The sequence below is a fragment of the Nicotiana tomentosiformis genome, chromosome 2, assembly GCF_000390325.3.
Source record: "Nicotiana tomentosiformis chromosome 2, ASM39032v3, whole genome shotgun sequence".
NCBI classification, from domain to species: Eukaryota; Viridiplantae; Streptophyta; class Magnoliopsida; order Solanales; family Solanaceae; genus Nicotiana; species Nicotiana tomentosiformis.
In genome coordinates this window covers 172,542,836-172,555,266 of record NC_090813.1, presented here as the reverse complement: position 1 = coordinate 172,555,266, position 12,431 = coordinate 172,542,836, and the positions used below count along the sequence as shown (strand labels likewise).

The 12,431-nt window shown below is 35.2% G+C and overlaps 1 protein-coding gene across 1 annotated transcript; it reads left to right on the top strand.

The window, feature by feature from the left end:
- The first annotated feature begins 1,507 nt into the window (after positions 1-1,507).
- Positions 1,508-3,600, top strand: LOC104091481 (aquaporin PIP2-4-like). Its single transcript, XM_009596828.4, has 3 exons — positions 1,508-1,961; positions 2,076-2,371; positions 3,100-3,600. The coding sequence occupies exons 1-3, from the start codon at positions 1,649-1,651 to the stop codon at positions 3,352-3,354; spliced, it is 864 nt and encodes a 287-aa protein (XP_009595123.1). The 5' UTR covers positions 1,508-1,648; the 3' UTR covers positions 3,355-3,600.
- The last annotated feature ends 8,831 nt before the right edge of the window (positions 3,601-12,431 follow it).

Genomic DNA, 12,431 nt, shown 5'->3' with positions numbered 1-12,431 from the left:
TACACATTTTTCAATAGCTCCATAATTGTCATTTAAGAGGGGCTTGATCCTAGGACCTTATTCCCTAGGAGCAACTATAAATAATAAGTTCAACAACCATTTTAAGGGGACGGATTTTCCGATAAGCTTATGCTATATACTGTTCAAAAGCTAAATAATATTTTATTTCCTTGCTTATTAATATCGTTACTACTGCTTCCGGAAGCTCTGCTCCCTGAACCAGGATTTTTGCTGTCTTATCTCGATATCAACGCTAAGTATTATATTCTTGTCTGATTTATTTACCATTTTGGGATCAAATCGATTTAATTGTCTATAAACCACATATAAATTCAACTGTACCGTTTTACGGGTAAACAATGATGCTTTTGGAATTTGTTAAATTTTCTTACTTGTACTTGGCTAAGTTTTAGGGCGAGTAACAGTAACATGAGAGCATTCTAAAGGCTTTTGCACCAATTTTGTCATCTTTTTCCTCGACCATTGGCTTTGTTCTTTTCTTCCACCCTTCTAGTTGCCAATTCCACAACCTTTTAACCTTTTTGTTGTACATTATTATACATTCGAAAAATTATACGAAGAATCACCAATATTCTACACACAGATTAACGTGCTTCTCAAATTTTACGATTTTTGGTTCTTTTTGGAAAAATATGAAGCATCCGGTTTCAAAATCAAAAATTTTCTGTTAAGCACTTAAATTAATAATAGCTTTGATTCATAATGGCTAAACGATATTGAGCATGAGTTCACCGGTTGATAAACGACTACTATCTACGAATATTTTTATTATTGGTCAGTCAACTTGTTACGATTGATCACACAGAAATAGGTAAAGTAGGCTTGGAGAGGTTATCTAAATCACGGTCGATATAATGCAAGAGTGATTTCGTCCAATATTTATGCATATCCTTTAAGAAAATATTTAACAATCTTAATAAGAATATTTGTGAAAATTATTCTTTATCACTATTACTATTAGAATATTAATAGTAAAATTGAAAAAAAGGTATTCGCATAAATGTTTTTTTATTTTTATTTTTTACTAAAACATCAAGTAATTTAAACAAAGTCAACTTGTCAAAACTCAAAACAACAAATAATATGGCGAGAGGTATTTTTTTAAAAATTACAGCATTATGTATCAACTTTTATTGCTTTCGTTTTCTAATTTTGTTTTGCAATCCAGCTAGCAGCGTACCGTTGCTAGGCATAACATCCCCACCCCAACCTCCTTTCCCCCCATCCAAATTTCCCTTTCCAAGCTTTTGATAAATCTTTCTGAAAATACTCTAAGATTGATTAAAGTCTAAATGCCAAACCAATGAAATAAAACAGAAAACACAAAAGATAACGTACTAAAAGAACACATTTAATTAAGTAGAAAGCCAAAAGTAGACTATAAGAAAGCTGTGGTGTTGCAATGGTGGCCCGTGGGGACCAATTACAAGCTCACAAATTCGACAATAATGGAGTAGTATTGGACGGCTCAAAATAATAATATATTAAGTTAAAACAATTAAATAAACATAAACTCTAATTTCTCCACTCTAAAATCAATCATTAAAGTCCTCTCTTTTCTCCCATAAATACCTATCCATTTTACACTCACTTCTCATCATCCAAGTTCCATTCTTTTTCGTTAGCCATGACTAAAGAAGTTGAGGTAGCAAGAGAGCAAGCAGCAGAGTTTTCAGCAAAAGACTATACTGATCCTCCACCAGCTCCTTTAGTAGACTTTGAGGAGCTGACACAATGGTCACTTTACAGGGCTGTTATTGCTGAGTTCATTGCCACTTTGCTTTTCCTTTATGTTACTGTTTTGACTGTGATTGGATACAAGGTCCAGTCAGATGTCAAAGCCGACGGTGATATCTGTGGCGGCGTTGGTATTCTTGGTATTGCTTGGGCTTTTGGTGGCATGATTTTCATTCTTGTTTACTGCACCGCCGGTATCTCCGGTAAGTTTAGTTTCTTGCTTCAAATTGTAAATCATCTTAACCGAACAATAGTAAAAACTAAACTTTACTGGAGCAGTTAAATACTAATATAAGTGTATATTTTATTTCATACAGGAGGACATATAAACCCAGCAGTGACATTTGGTCTGTTTTTGGCAAGGAAAGTATCACTAATCAGAGCAGTTTTGTACATGGTCGCACAGTGTTTGGGTGCAATCTGTGGTGTGGGTTTGGTGAAGGGATTCCAGAGTGCTTATTATGTTAGGTATGGTGGAGGTGCTAATGTCATGGCTCCTGGCCATACCAAAGGTGTTGGATTAGCTGCTGAGATTATTGGTACTTTTGTTTTGGTTTATACTGTCTTCTCTGCCACTGATCCAAAGAGAAATGCTAGAGACTCCCATGTCCCTGTAAGTATTCTCTTCAAAATCTATTAGGGTTTCCGTTTTATGTGCACTAAAAGTCTAAAAAGGAAGGAAGACCGGTGCGACTATAGTAATGCCAAGCATACGAGCAAAGGACGACTCTACCTACCTTCATATTTTTTATAGTTGTTTATTTCACTTGAAATATTTCAACACTATATATTATAGTCAAACCAATATTAGTAAATAGTGAAATTTTCTATTTACAAATTGTCAAACAAGGCCAAGTCTTGTCCTAATCTCATTATATCAGTTTCATAGTAGCGTTTGTTAGGCCTCCAATACTAGCTATGAGACTACAAATCATAGCTCTCTTTGACTTTCTAAAGGTTGTAGAAGTATTTAATTCTATGATGATGCCAATTATCTACCCATTATAACTTTTAGTGTAAATTGAAAGAGGCAGGTAACCTAACACCATCAATCAAAAGAAACATCTCTTTAACTGTAACTATTGCTACCATTTTCTCTATAATCTTTCATACAAAAAATGACATAGTCGTTATAGCATTTTAGTGTACTGAATAGTCCTTTGCATTCTTTGTACATATTCACTAAATTTCCAGGTAGTTGATTAGTCTTAAGTTTTTATTGCTTGATTTGTCTAAATAAATAGTCTTTATAACATTGATGCATAAAACAAAACCTTAAATTATTAAAAAAAAAAAAAACGATAATCGATTAATCATTGTATTATATTTGAATATGATCAGGTGTTGGCACCACTTCCAATTGGATTTGCTGTGTTCATGGTTCACTTAGCTACCATACCAATTACTGGAACTGGCATCAATCCTGCTAGGAGTTTTGGTGCAGCAGTTATTTACAATCAGGACAAAGCTTGGGATGAACACTGGATTTTCTGGGTGGGTCCCTTCATCGGAGCCTTCGCCGCCGCCGTCTACCACCAGTTCATCCTCCGTGCCGGTGCCATCAAAGCTCTTGGTTCCTTCAGGAGCAATGCCTAAAATTTTCCAATCCAATTGAATAAAACCAGCCATGAAAATTTGTAGATATTTCTTTCCCAATGGGAAAAGTTTTTTAAAAATGTACTGTTTGTTTTTTCTATGAATTTCCCTCTTTTGTGTATTTTTCTACTTCTTTTCCCTTTTTTATTTTTAATTCCTTTCTCCTTTTTTGCTTTTTTCAATCTAGTCTCTTGTATCTTTGAATTATTGTTGCTTCCTAGTAATTTACATTAATGTTTCGGCTTCTCTTTCCTTTTCGGTTTTTGGTTAATTCAAACTGAATTTAATCTACGTAAACAAGGTAAAAATTAACTTGCACTCGACGCCTATTGACTTAGAAATTAAGCAATAATAAGTACTAGTAAAAAGTATATAAGAAAAGCGATAATGACTCTTTAGTTTTTCTTTGCCTCTATTTGTCGCTTCCATTTTTCTAATTGAGGAGTCACATAACACTAGCTGAAATGTCTATTTCTGAAAATCAACAAATGTTCATTTGTATGCAACGATAGTAAAGATAATACATACATTAATTCAGCAACACTTGCATCAGATAACATTTACTAAGAATATTTTTTAGCTTAGTAAAGTTTGAATACCACTCCAAAACTAAAGTGCTAACTTCCTCTTCATTTCATTTCTACCTTTCGTCCTTCTCCGTGTTAGGATACTATTTTTCAAATAATTTTAAGAAATTCCAATCATTTCTACATAATCACTCTTTTTTTTTTATTAAACACATTAATGGTCTATTATCAATTTTAATATTTTTATCGGACTATATAATTATTATTTATGAAATTAACTTCAGTATTTAAAAGTGCTTTTATTACTAAATGTTTATCCGCTTTTATTAAATCAAACGGGCTCTAAGTTGCAATTAACAAAGTATATTTTAACCCTTTTTAGTTAAGTGTGCCAAACAAAACGCAAACACTCATTAGACCTTTGATATGATGCAACTGACAACAGTTGTATGAGTTTTTTTTTTTTTTTTCACAAATTAGTGAATATAAGTCTTACACTTTTAAATCCAATTTGAATTTCCATAATTTTTGTCACTTATATGAGACAAAAGATAATTTTTATTTATAAAAATGCTTAGGAATCTCATAATTGATGCATTTGTCTGTATCCGTCTCCTGTGGCTGTCATTGTCGTGAGGATTAAAAAAATGTAAACAAGTTCCTAAACCTATGATCTTATTCCACCACCCTTATCCAAAACCACTTAAATAATTGTCATGAAGTAATGCATTACCAAATATTGGAGTTAAAATATTCATAGGACAATGACAACCTAAATTGGCTTTTGTTGATGATGCTTCTCGAAAATGCTATCAATACGTCTTACATTTTGTAATCCTTTTTTTCAATTAAAATAATGAACCAAAATGATGAAACGGAAACATGTTAGGTAAACAGAGCTTAACTGAACTACTTTTTTTATTGTTTCTTTAAAGAGATAATGTTCCTATTCTCTTAGCCAATTCTTTATAAAGGTGAGTATAGGTTATTCCCCGATCACCTTGTCCATATCTCAATCACTTCCTAGCCTAAGTTTTATTTTCCCATTTGTTGGAGAGATATTAGCTTTTGTCTAAGCTTTGATGATTAGTAGGAAACTATTAAAGAAATAAGCAAAGAATAAAGATTAATGATAGTGAGGATGCACATGCACTAAGATAGTCTTAAGAAGAACCTCTTTTATAGGAACTACGTTTCAATATCAAATGGTGGAATGTAATAGTAATGTGGTAAATGGAATAATAAAATTATTTTAAACACACGTTATTTCTAATCACCACAACATGCAAATAGAAATTGAAATCACCATCTTGAGAAATACTTCTATCCTATCATTCGACTTCACTAAATCAAAAAGATAGAAATAAATAATTTAGAAAGAATAAGGTCAAGAAAACAAACCCGGTATATTTCATTGTGGACTTGTCCTCTTTGGTATGAACTAGAACAATGATGAATTTCAAAACCATGTCTTTGACAACAAAAATATTTGTCCACTTTGCGTTCTACTGTGCTTGAAAATTATCTCATGGCTTTGTCATTTCGTTTCCTCTTGCTTTTGTTTATTTACGGCAAAATATGAATTCCCTATCGCTCTATGATTTGTCATTATTATATGCACCACTTCCATTGTTCAATGCCACATGAAATGGCCGGGAAATCCTCCAACAGTGAAGATCTCTTTTGGAGGTGGAGCTCCTCCCGCACCGATCCTCCAACACCTTAACCCCGCTTCTGGTTCATCCCCACATCATCAGTTTCTGCTTACCAAAAATGATCCACTTGCAATTCTTGATTCGTGGTGCGGCCCCACAAAGTACTCACACCGTCCTACCTATTTAAAGTTTGAGAATAGGTTGAGGGCGTTGCGCCCCCGATACCTTTAATCATTGGCTTTACCCGATAGAACTCGCAATCGAAAGTGAAGATCTCTTTTGGTTTGGGAAGCGTTGATCATAACTTTTCATGGTTCTCTCGGACAGAATCGACAACTTTTCATCAACATGTGTCATTTTAGATAGAAATGATGTCCGCTTTAATTTCTCTATCACCTCTCCAACCCAGTTTTTAAAGGCAAACACAGAAAATAAATAATAAAATTAAATTCCTTAAACTTGTTAGTAAAATTGTTGTCATGCCTCGATCTCGGGGAGCGCGATCATCGCTCAACCAAGATACTCGATTAAGCAAGTGTACTTGATGTCTTCTACCCAATCTTACCCATGAGAAGTGATACCACAATATAAGAATAAGTAACAAGAGATGGACATGAGAAGAGTAAAGTGTTCCACCTTCTTTTTCCATTACTCAAGTATATTCATTTTATAATTTCCAAAATATTACAAGTTCATAATTACGAGAGAAAACATGTTTGACAAATACCAACACTTCTAATTCATTACCCAACATCGTACCCCACTCACAATATGTCTATGGAGCCTCTAAGTACTATAGAAGAGTAGTATGGAAGTGCCGGCGACAAGGCCCCGGCTATACCTCAAAACATAAAGTACAACATCAAGTGACATAAGGCCCAGAACAGAATAGGGCTCACCAAACCCTGCTGAGTAGAGGGTAACTGCTAACGAGGTTCAAAATTGCCCGCTAACGAATCACCTGTATCCATTGAAGATGCAGCGCCCCGACAAAAGGGACGTTAGTACATGTGGAATAGTACTAGTATGTGAAACTAAATATCCTCTTTTGAAATAGAATGTCAATATAAGAAGGGAAAAATCACGGAAGCAGCAAGTAACAATTAATGATATCCAAATGCCAAGTTAAAACATAATAATTTTTAAAATACTAAAATAATATTATTTTTGGTTGGGAAATTATTAGCATTGGTATACCACCGTACTTTTAATACGGAGTCCGATCACGCCTGATCGACTAGTCCATCTCTCCACGAACAATGTGGATTGACATGGTGATGCAGAAAAAAAAAGGTGTTACCAAGAGTAGGAACCACCATGCGCGCGACATAGCGTCCGATCTCCACCCGGTCGGCTAGACCGCCTTCCCACATATGCCGTGTGGGTCGACTTCCAATCCAAGGCTAACATTAATCTCATCCTAATTAAGAGGAATAATCTCAACATATCAATCTTTATCCCAATTAAGGGGGATAATCATAATATATCAATCTCATCCCAATTAAGGGGAGTAATCACAATCTACTCCTACACCGGCACGTGTAGTTTCGGGTGTGGGCCGTTACAACCCACCATTCCTCGGTTCGCTAATGATACTCCTAAAATATTTTTGTTTTGCACACAAAGAAAACATAAACACAAATACATTCACTTCATAACCTTTCACATCATATTTCGCTTCATTCGTACCTTCAACTACTCACAACGTCATTATCTCATTGGCTCTCTTGGCCATACATATAATTTTTTATTCATGGCACCGTGGCCGTAACTCATATTCTACACTTTTATTTCTTTACTTCCAATGACCATGATCATAAACATCAACATATAGAAAATTTCGGAAATCATAGCTTAAAATGCCTTAATAATGAAAGCTTTAAACACAATGAATTTCTTTCAAAAGCAATGGAGCAAATGATTGGCAATCGAAGCACAAGTTAAAATCATAGATGAGTGACACACCATTTATTCTTGAAATACTTTTTCCCAAAAGGCAGTACATAATTTCAACTCATGAGTATGTAATATCTCGAAACACATTGGAAATACTTAAAATGTACAGCATGGTGATTTACTATTGAAACATGGGTTCAAACCATATGCATAGTTAAACAACCATATATGAGTATTTTCCCACTTAGGGGAGCATAATATGATAAGGGAAGTTTGAACATGACTTGAGTACATAAGCTTTTAGGTAAATCTATTTTCGGAGTCAATTTGGAATAGTTGAATTCAAGGCTCATTTCATAATCTTTCACACATCACCGTATTATTGGCCACAAGTATACCCTTCATCCTTGGCACGGTGGCCATACTTTATATCTCCAACTCATTGCTTTCACTTTCAAGCATCTTTATATATTATCAACAATAAGAACATTTGAAATCAAGGCCTTAAGTATATATACGAGCAATAGGAGTCTTAGGCACATTGAGTTTTCTTTTCAAGTTAAGCATATAGAACTTTCATTTCAAACATGAATTGAAGTTATAATATTTTAATACCTAAACCATACTTGAACACATTCCCGAAGGAGATCGTGATGAGATAGGAGTAATCGGAACACGTTTTGACTATATACATATTTCGACACTTTACTTACTTGGGATACTCGAATTTATTAGGAACAACTCGAAACATGGGAATTAGGAACCTTGGCCAACCATACTTGAAACTTACGGGAACATCATAAAATTCGATTTTAAGAGAGAAGTTTAGCCAACATACCTTTCTTGAGCTTTCCTTAGATTACTACAACGTCCCAACACTTCTAGCAATATCAATCTATAGGAAGATAGCGAAAATTGAATAATAATTAGAAGGATTCTCATGACATAAGTCTCTTGTGAATTTTGTCAAACACCTACTATGCAAAAATCGAATGCAAAGCTCTACAATGGTAATCACTTCCTCCCTCAACCAATTTCAACAAGAAACTACCCAAAATAGTTCAACAACCTCGCATACTACCACTTATTCTCACATGCATGGCCTATCTCCAACTCCACAACCTACTTAAACTCATAACAATTGCATGAAGATTTTAGGACAAGGTCTTACCCGGGCAGATGATGACCTAGTGAATGATTCCCTTAGATCTTCAAGATTGGGGCAGGGATTGATGATCAATGCACTTGGGGAACCTTCCTCTCTCTCTAAAGCACTCCCATCTCTCTAAAATATGTGTTTAATCCAGCCAAAATAACCCCAAAGTCATTTTATAAGAAATGAGGTGGGTTATAAAAATAGAAAATGGACCCTCCGAACTCAACTCTACGGTCGCAGAGTGGACCAGAACAGGTATACGGTCCGCATAATGGACCACGAAATCGACCTCTAAAAACTGGGCTGCCCTGAACGAGTCTGCACCCAGGTCTGCGGTCCGCACACCAGAATGGACCGCAGAATCACCCAATGAAATTCTTCACACTAAATCTGCGATGAAAGTGCGGACCGTGAAACAGATATGCGATCGCATAATGTACCGCCAAAACAACCTTCAAATTTTAACTATTTTTCTGCTCAACTCTGCGACGATTATGCGGTCCGCGGAATAGTTCTGCAGTCTCGAAATTGATCGGGGAATGGCCTTCTTTTGTAGAACTTTCCACCAAACCTTCGAACACATTAGTCTATCTCAGCACCACAAAACCTTAAATTCCTTGCAGTAAATTTATGGGGCCTTACAACTGTGTTCCAAACCAGAAGTTGGAGAAACACATAAACGTTAGTGCAATAACAAAACATAAAATAATTTTCGAGCCCAGAAGTTTCTTGTGTGTCCTTAAGGAATTTAATCCGCTCACTGTTTCCCAAGGTTATGAATTAAATCTTCCAGGATAGAACGGAAAAACTATTTTATAATACTCACAATCGAAATTACAGAAATTCAGCAAACTCAATAGACGGAGCAGATTATATTGACACTAATATTTATTTTGGTAAACAATGCAAAGAAGAGGGGAAAGATTTCAGAATTTTTGGTATGTAAAAAATGGCATCAAACCTCTAAATCTATAGGGAATGAAAGGGTGAGATAAAGAAGTGCAATCCAAAAGGTGCCTCTTCCATTTCTTATTCACACCCTTTAAGAAAAAACCTAACAGTGATAAACAGTGGTCCAAAGCATCTCAACTTGTGCTTCAAGCACACTGCATATCTGACAATTGGTTTAAAGTTTTAAACCAAACAATCGATCACTTCAAATTCAATTCGATTGGAAGTGCAAAAGTATAATTATCTCTCTAAAAGTATAAAAGATGAAGCATGTTATAACTGCAAGCCATAATTAGAGCGATGCAGCGACGTCCTGAAGTAGCAAATTCTGCATTGAAGGGCAGGGTTAAAATTTCAACTATGAATATGACTGAACTCAATAACTTTGATATTTATACTAAAAATTTAAGCGGACTGAAATTCGGAACTCATACACATCAATTCTGGTTTCGCCGCTGTTTGCATTGTGGGCACTCGTGACAAATGATGGCAGTACTTGTGATCTCTACATGACAGACCTACCATCATTAATGAACATAAAGTCGAGAGAACGAATGGAATAATGATCGCACTAAACGAGCCGAGACATTCAGCTAATTCACGGTCGGAGGAATGGAAAAGTAACAATTATGTCACTATTTGTCAAGTATATTATTTTAGAGGTTTTTCTTATTCATATAATTAATGTAGAGTAGGAAAACCGAGCCAAAAGATCACCGAGTTTAAGGTTCGTAACAATATGATTTGAAATGTGGTCTTTTAACGACTCTCTATTCTCAAAATGAAAAAGAAATGTACGGAATTTATGTGATAGTGTTTGATGCACGGAATTTTAAAACACAAATAAAACTTTAAAATTTGTGGTCTAAAAAAAAACATAAATATTTAAGTGGTCGAAAATTAATTCATTAAGAGTAAGAATAGAAATTCTAAAAATAAATTATTTTAAAATAAGGAAAGTTGACATTCTGTTTCAAACTAGCTAAAAAGGAAAAAGTGTCGCACAAATTAGGACGGAAGGAGTACTAAACTTTGTGTGAGGGTGGGGGCGGGAAGGAGTAAAATCTCACTTCATTACTTGAAAAAGATTATTAGGAGGTTGGATCTTCCCTTTATCTCTAGCCAGGAAAATTAAGTTATAAGTCATTTTTCAGTCTCCCTCTCGTACACTTTTTCTAAAGTATTCAAATATACCCCTAATTTTAACGGTTATCCTATGTGACAGTGGATCCTGCTGTTAAAATGACATAAAGGATGCCACGTGTGTATTACATTTTTTTATTCTTGAAAGAAATAAGAAAGGGCCCTTTTAAAAAGTCCTCCTTTGTTCCCCACATTCCATTACTGCGTTTCTTGGAAAAAAGAAAACTTTACTCCGATTTTTTCATCTTAATTCAAACGAAGGAATTATGAGAGCGTGATCCGTTAACTTTCTCCTCTGCTAGCTCTTCCATTTTCCATTCCTTACTGCATACATGAACATAGTAAAGCATCGAAATTCCATATGGACGACGTAGAAGGTTATTCCAGAAATTCCCAAAAATTCACTAAATTTTATAGCGCATGTTTAAAGTAGAGGTAGTGTTACGAAACCCAAAATGATTGCGACCAAAAGGCTCAAACCTAACTTCAGAAGTAGAGAACATCTGTCGCGCTTGGTTGAAGTATAACTTCAAAGTAACTTCTCGCTTGAAAGAAAATACACATATTTTGACATGTTTTACACAACAAGACGTTATTTATGTTCTTCCAGTCATCAGCTCCTCCTTTCTTAAGAGGCTCGTTAAAATGGAGAAGATAAGGACCGACTCTACCCGCAAATCCTTTCAGTGTAGTTATTGCACTCTCAAACTTACAATTAAAATGGTTTAGACCTTTGATAGATGCATTCAAGAAATACTTTTAATTCGAGGATTAGGTGAGTTTTTTGATGGGTCACTTGCTGGTTCCAGGCCATTTTGGAGGCTCGCAAAGGGACCAAACTAGACAGCCAAGCCCACTACAGCGACCACTCAAAAAATACTTTTTGAGCTGAGGATTTTGGTGGGTCGTTGACCATTCTTACCCAGTTAGGGGCTTGAGAAGAGAGGGATAGACCGCAGCCCAAGCCTGATTCTGTAGACTACGTAAGTGTACGTGCGCCAACCCAAACCATTTCCCAGATTAGCCATACTTACTGGGTGACAAAACAATGAGTTCAACAGATTCAATATACAATTCACAAACACAAGGCTGACTAATATACAAGTCACAAACACTAGGCTGTTTTCACCTATCTATCTATCTCAACTTTTTTATCAGAAAGGCCGTTCCCTATCGAACCAAACAAATAGCAGTATTTGAATGAGAAGAGTTGTGAGGCACGAGGAACAGAGGGATTAATGATATAGCACACACAGCTTGATCAGACTCACAAACAAAGCAAGAGTCTTGATCACTAATTAAACTGTTTCTGGCTCTTAGAATTATTACTCTAATACATTCCTCTTAACATAAGGAATGACAATTCTTGTACAAACATAGATTTCATGTTCTTATATCAAAAACAAAAGAGAAGCAACCAAAGCATTTACACCTATGGCCATAAACATTTTCCTAACATATAATTCTGATCAGAAAATATTTTTCAATGAATACATTTTTCACCAAAATGGACAAATGACTTCCTGACTCATGGAGCAAAGTCATCTTCCTATACATTTTTGTTAACTTTTAATGAAGTAACGAATATTATCAAAGCTATCCTGATGTTCTATCTTTCCCCTGGTATGATTTACTATATTTCACTTGTTCTCCACTTTCTCACGAAAAACATTTTCACGAAAAGGCTTTACTCTCCCTTACAAAAAATAACTCAGTAAGGTGCTACTCAGCGTAATGACAATCATAAAA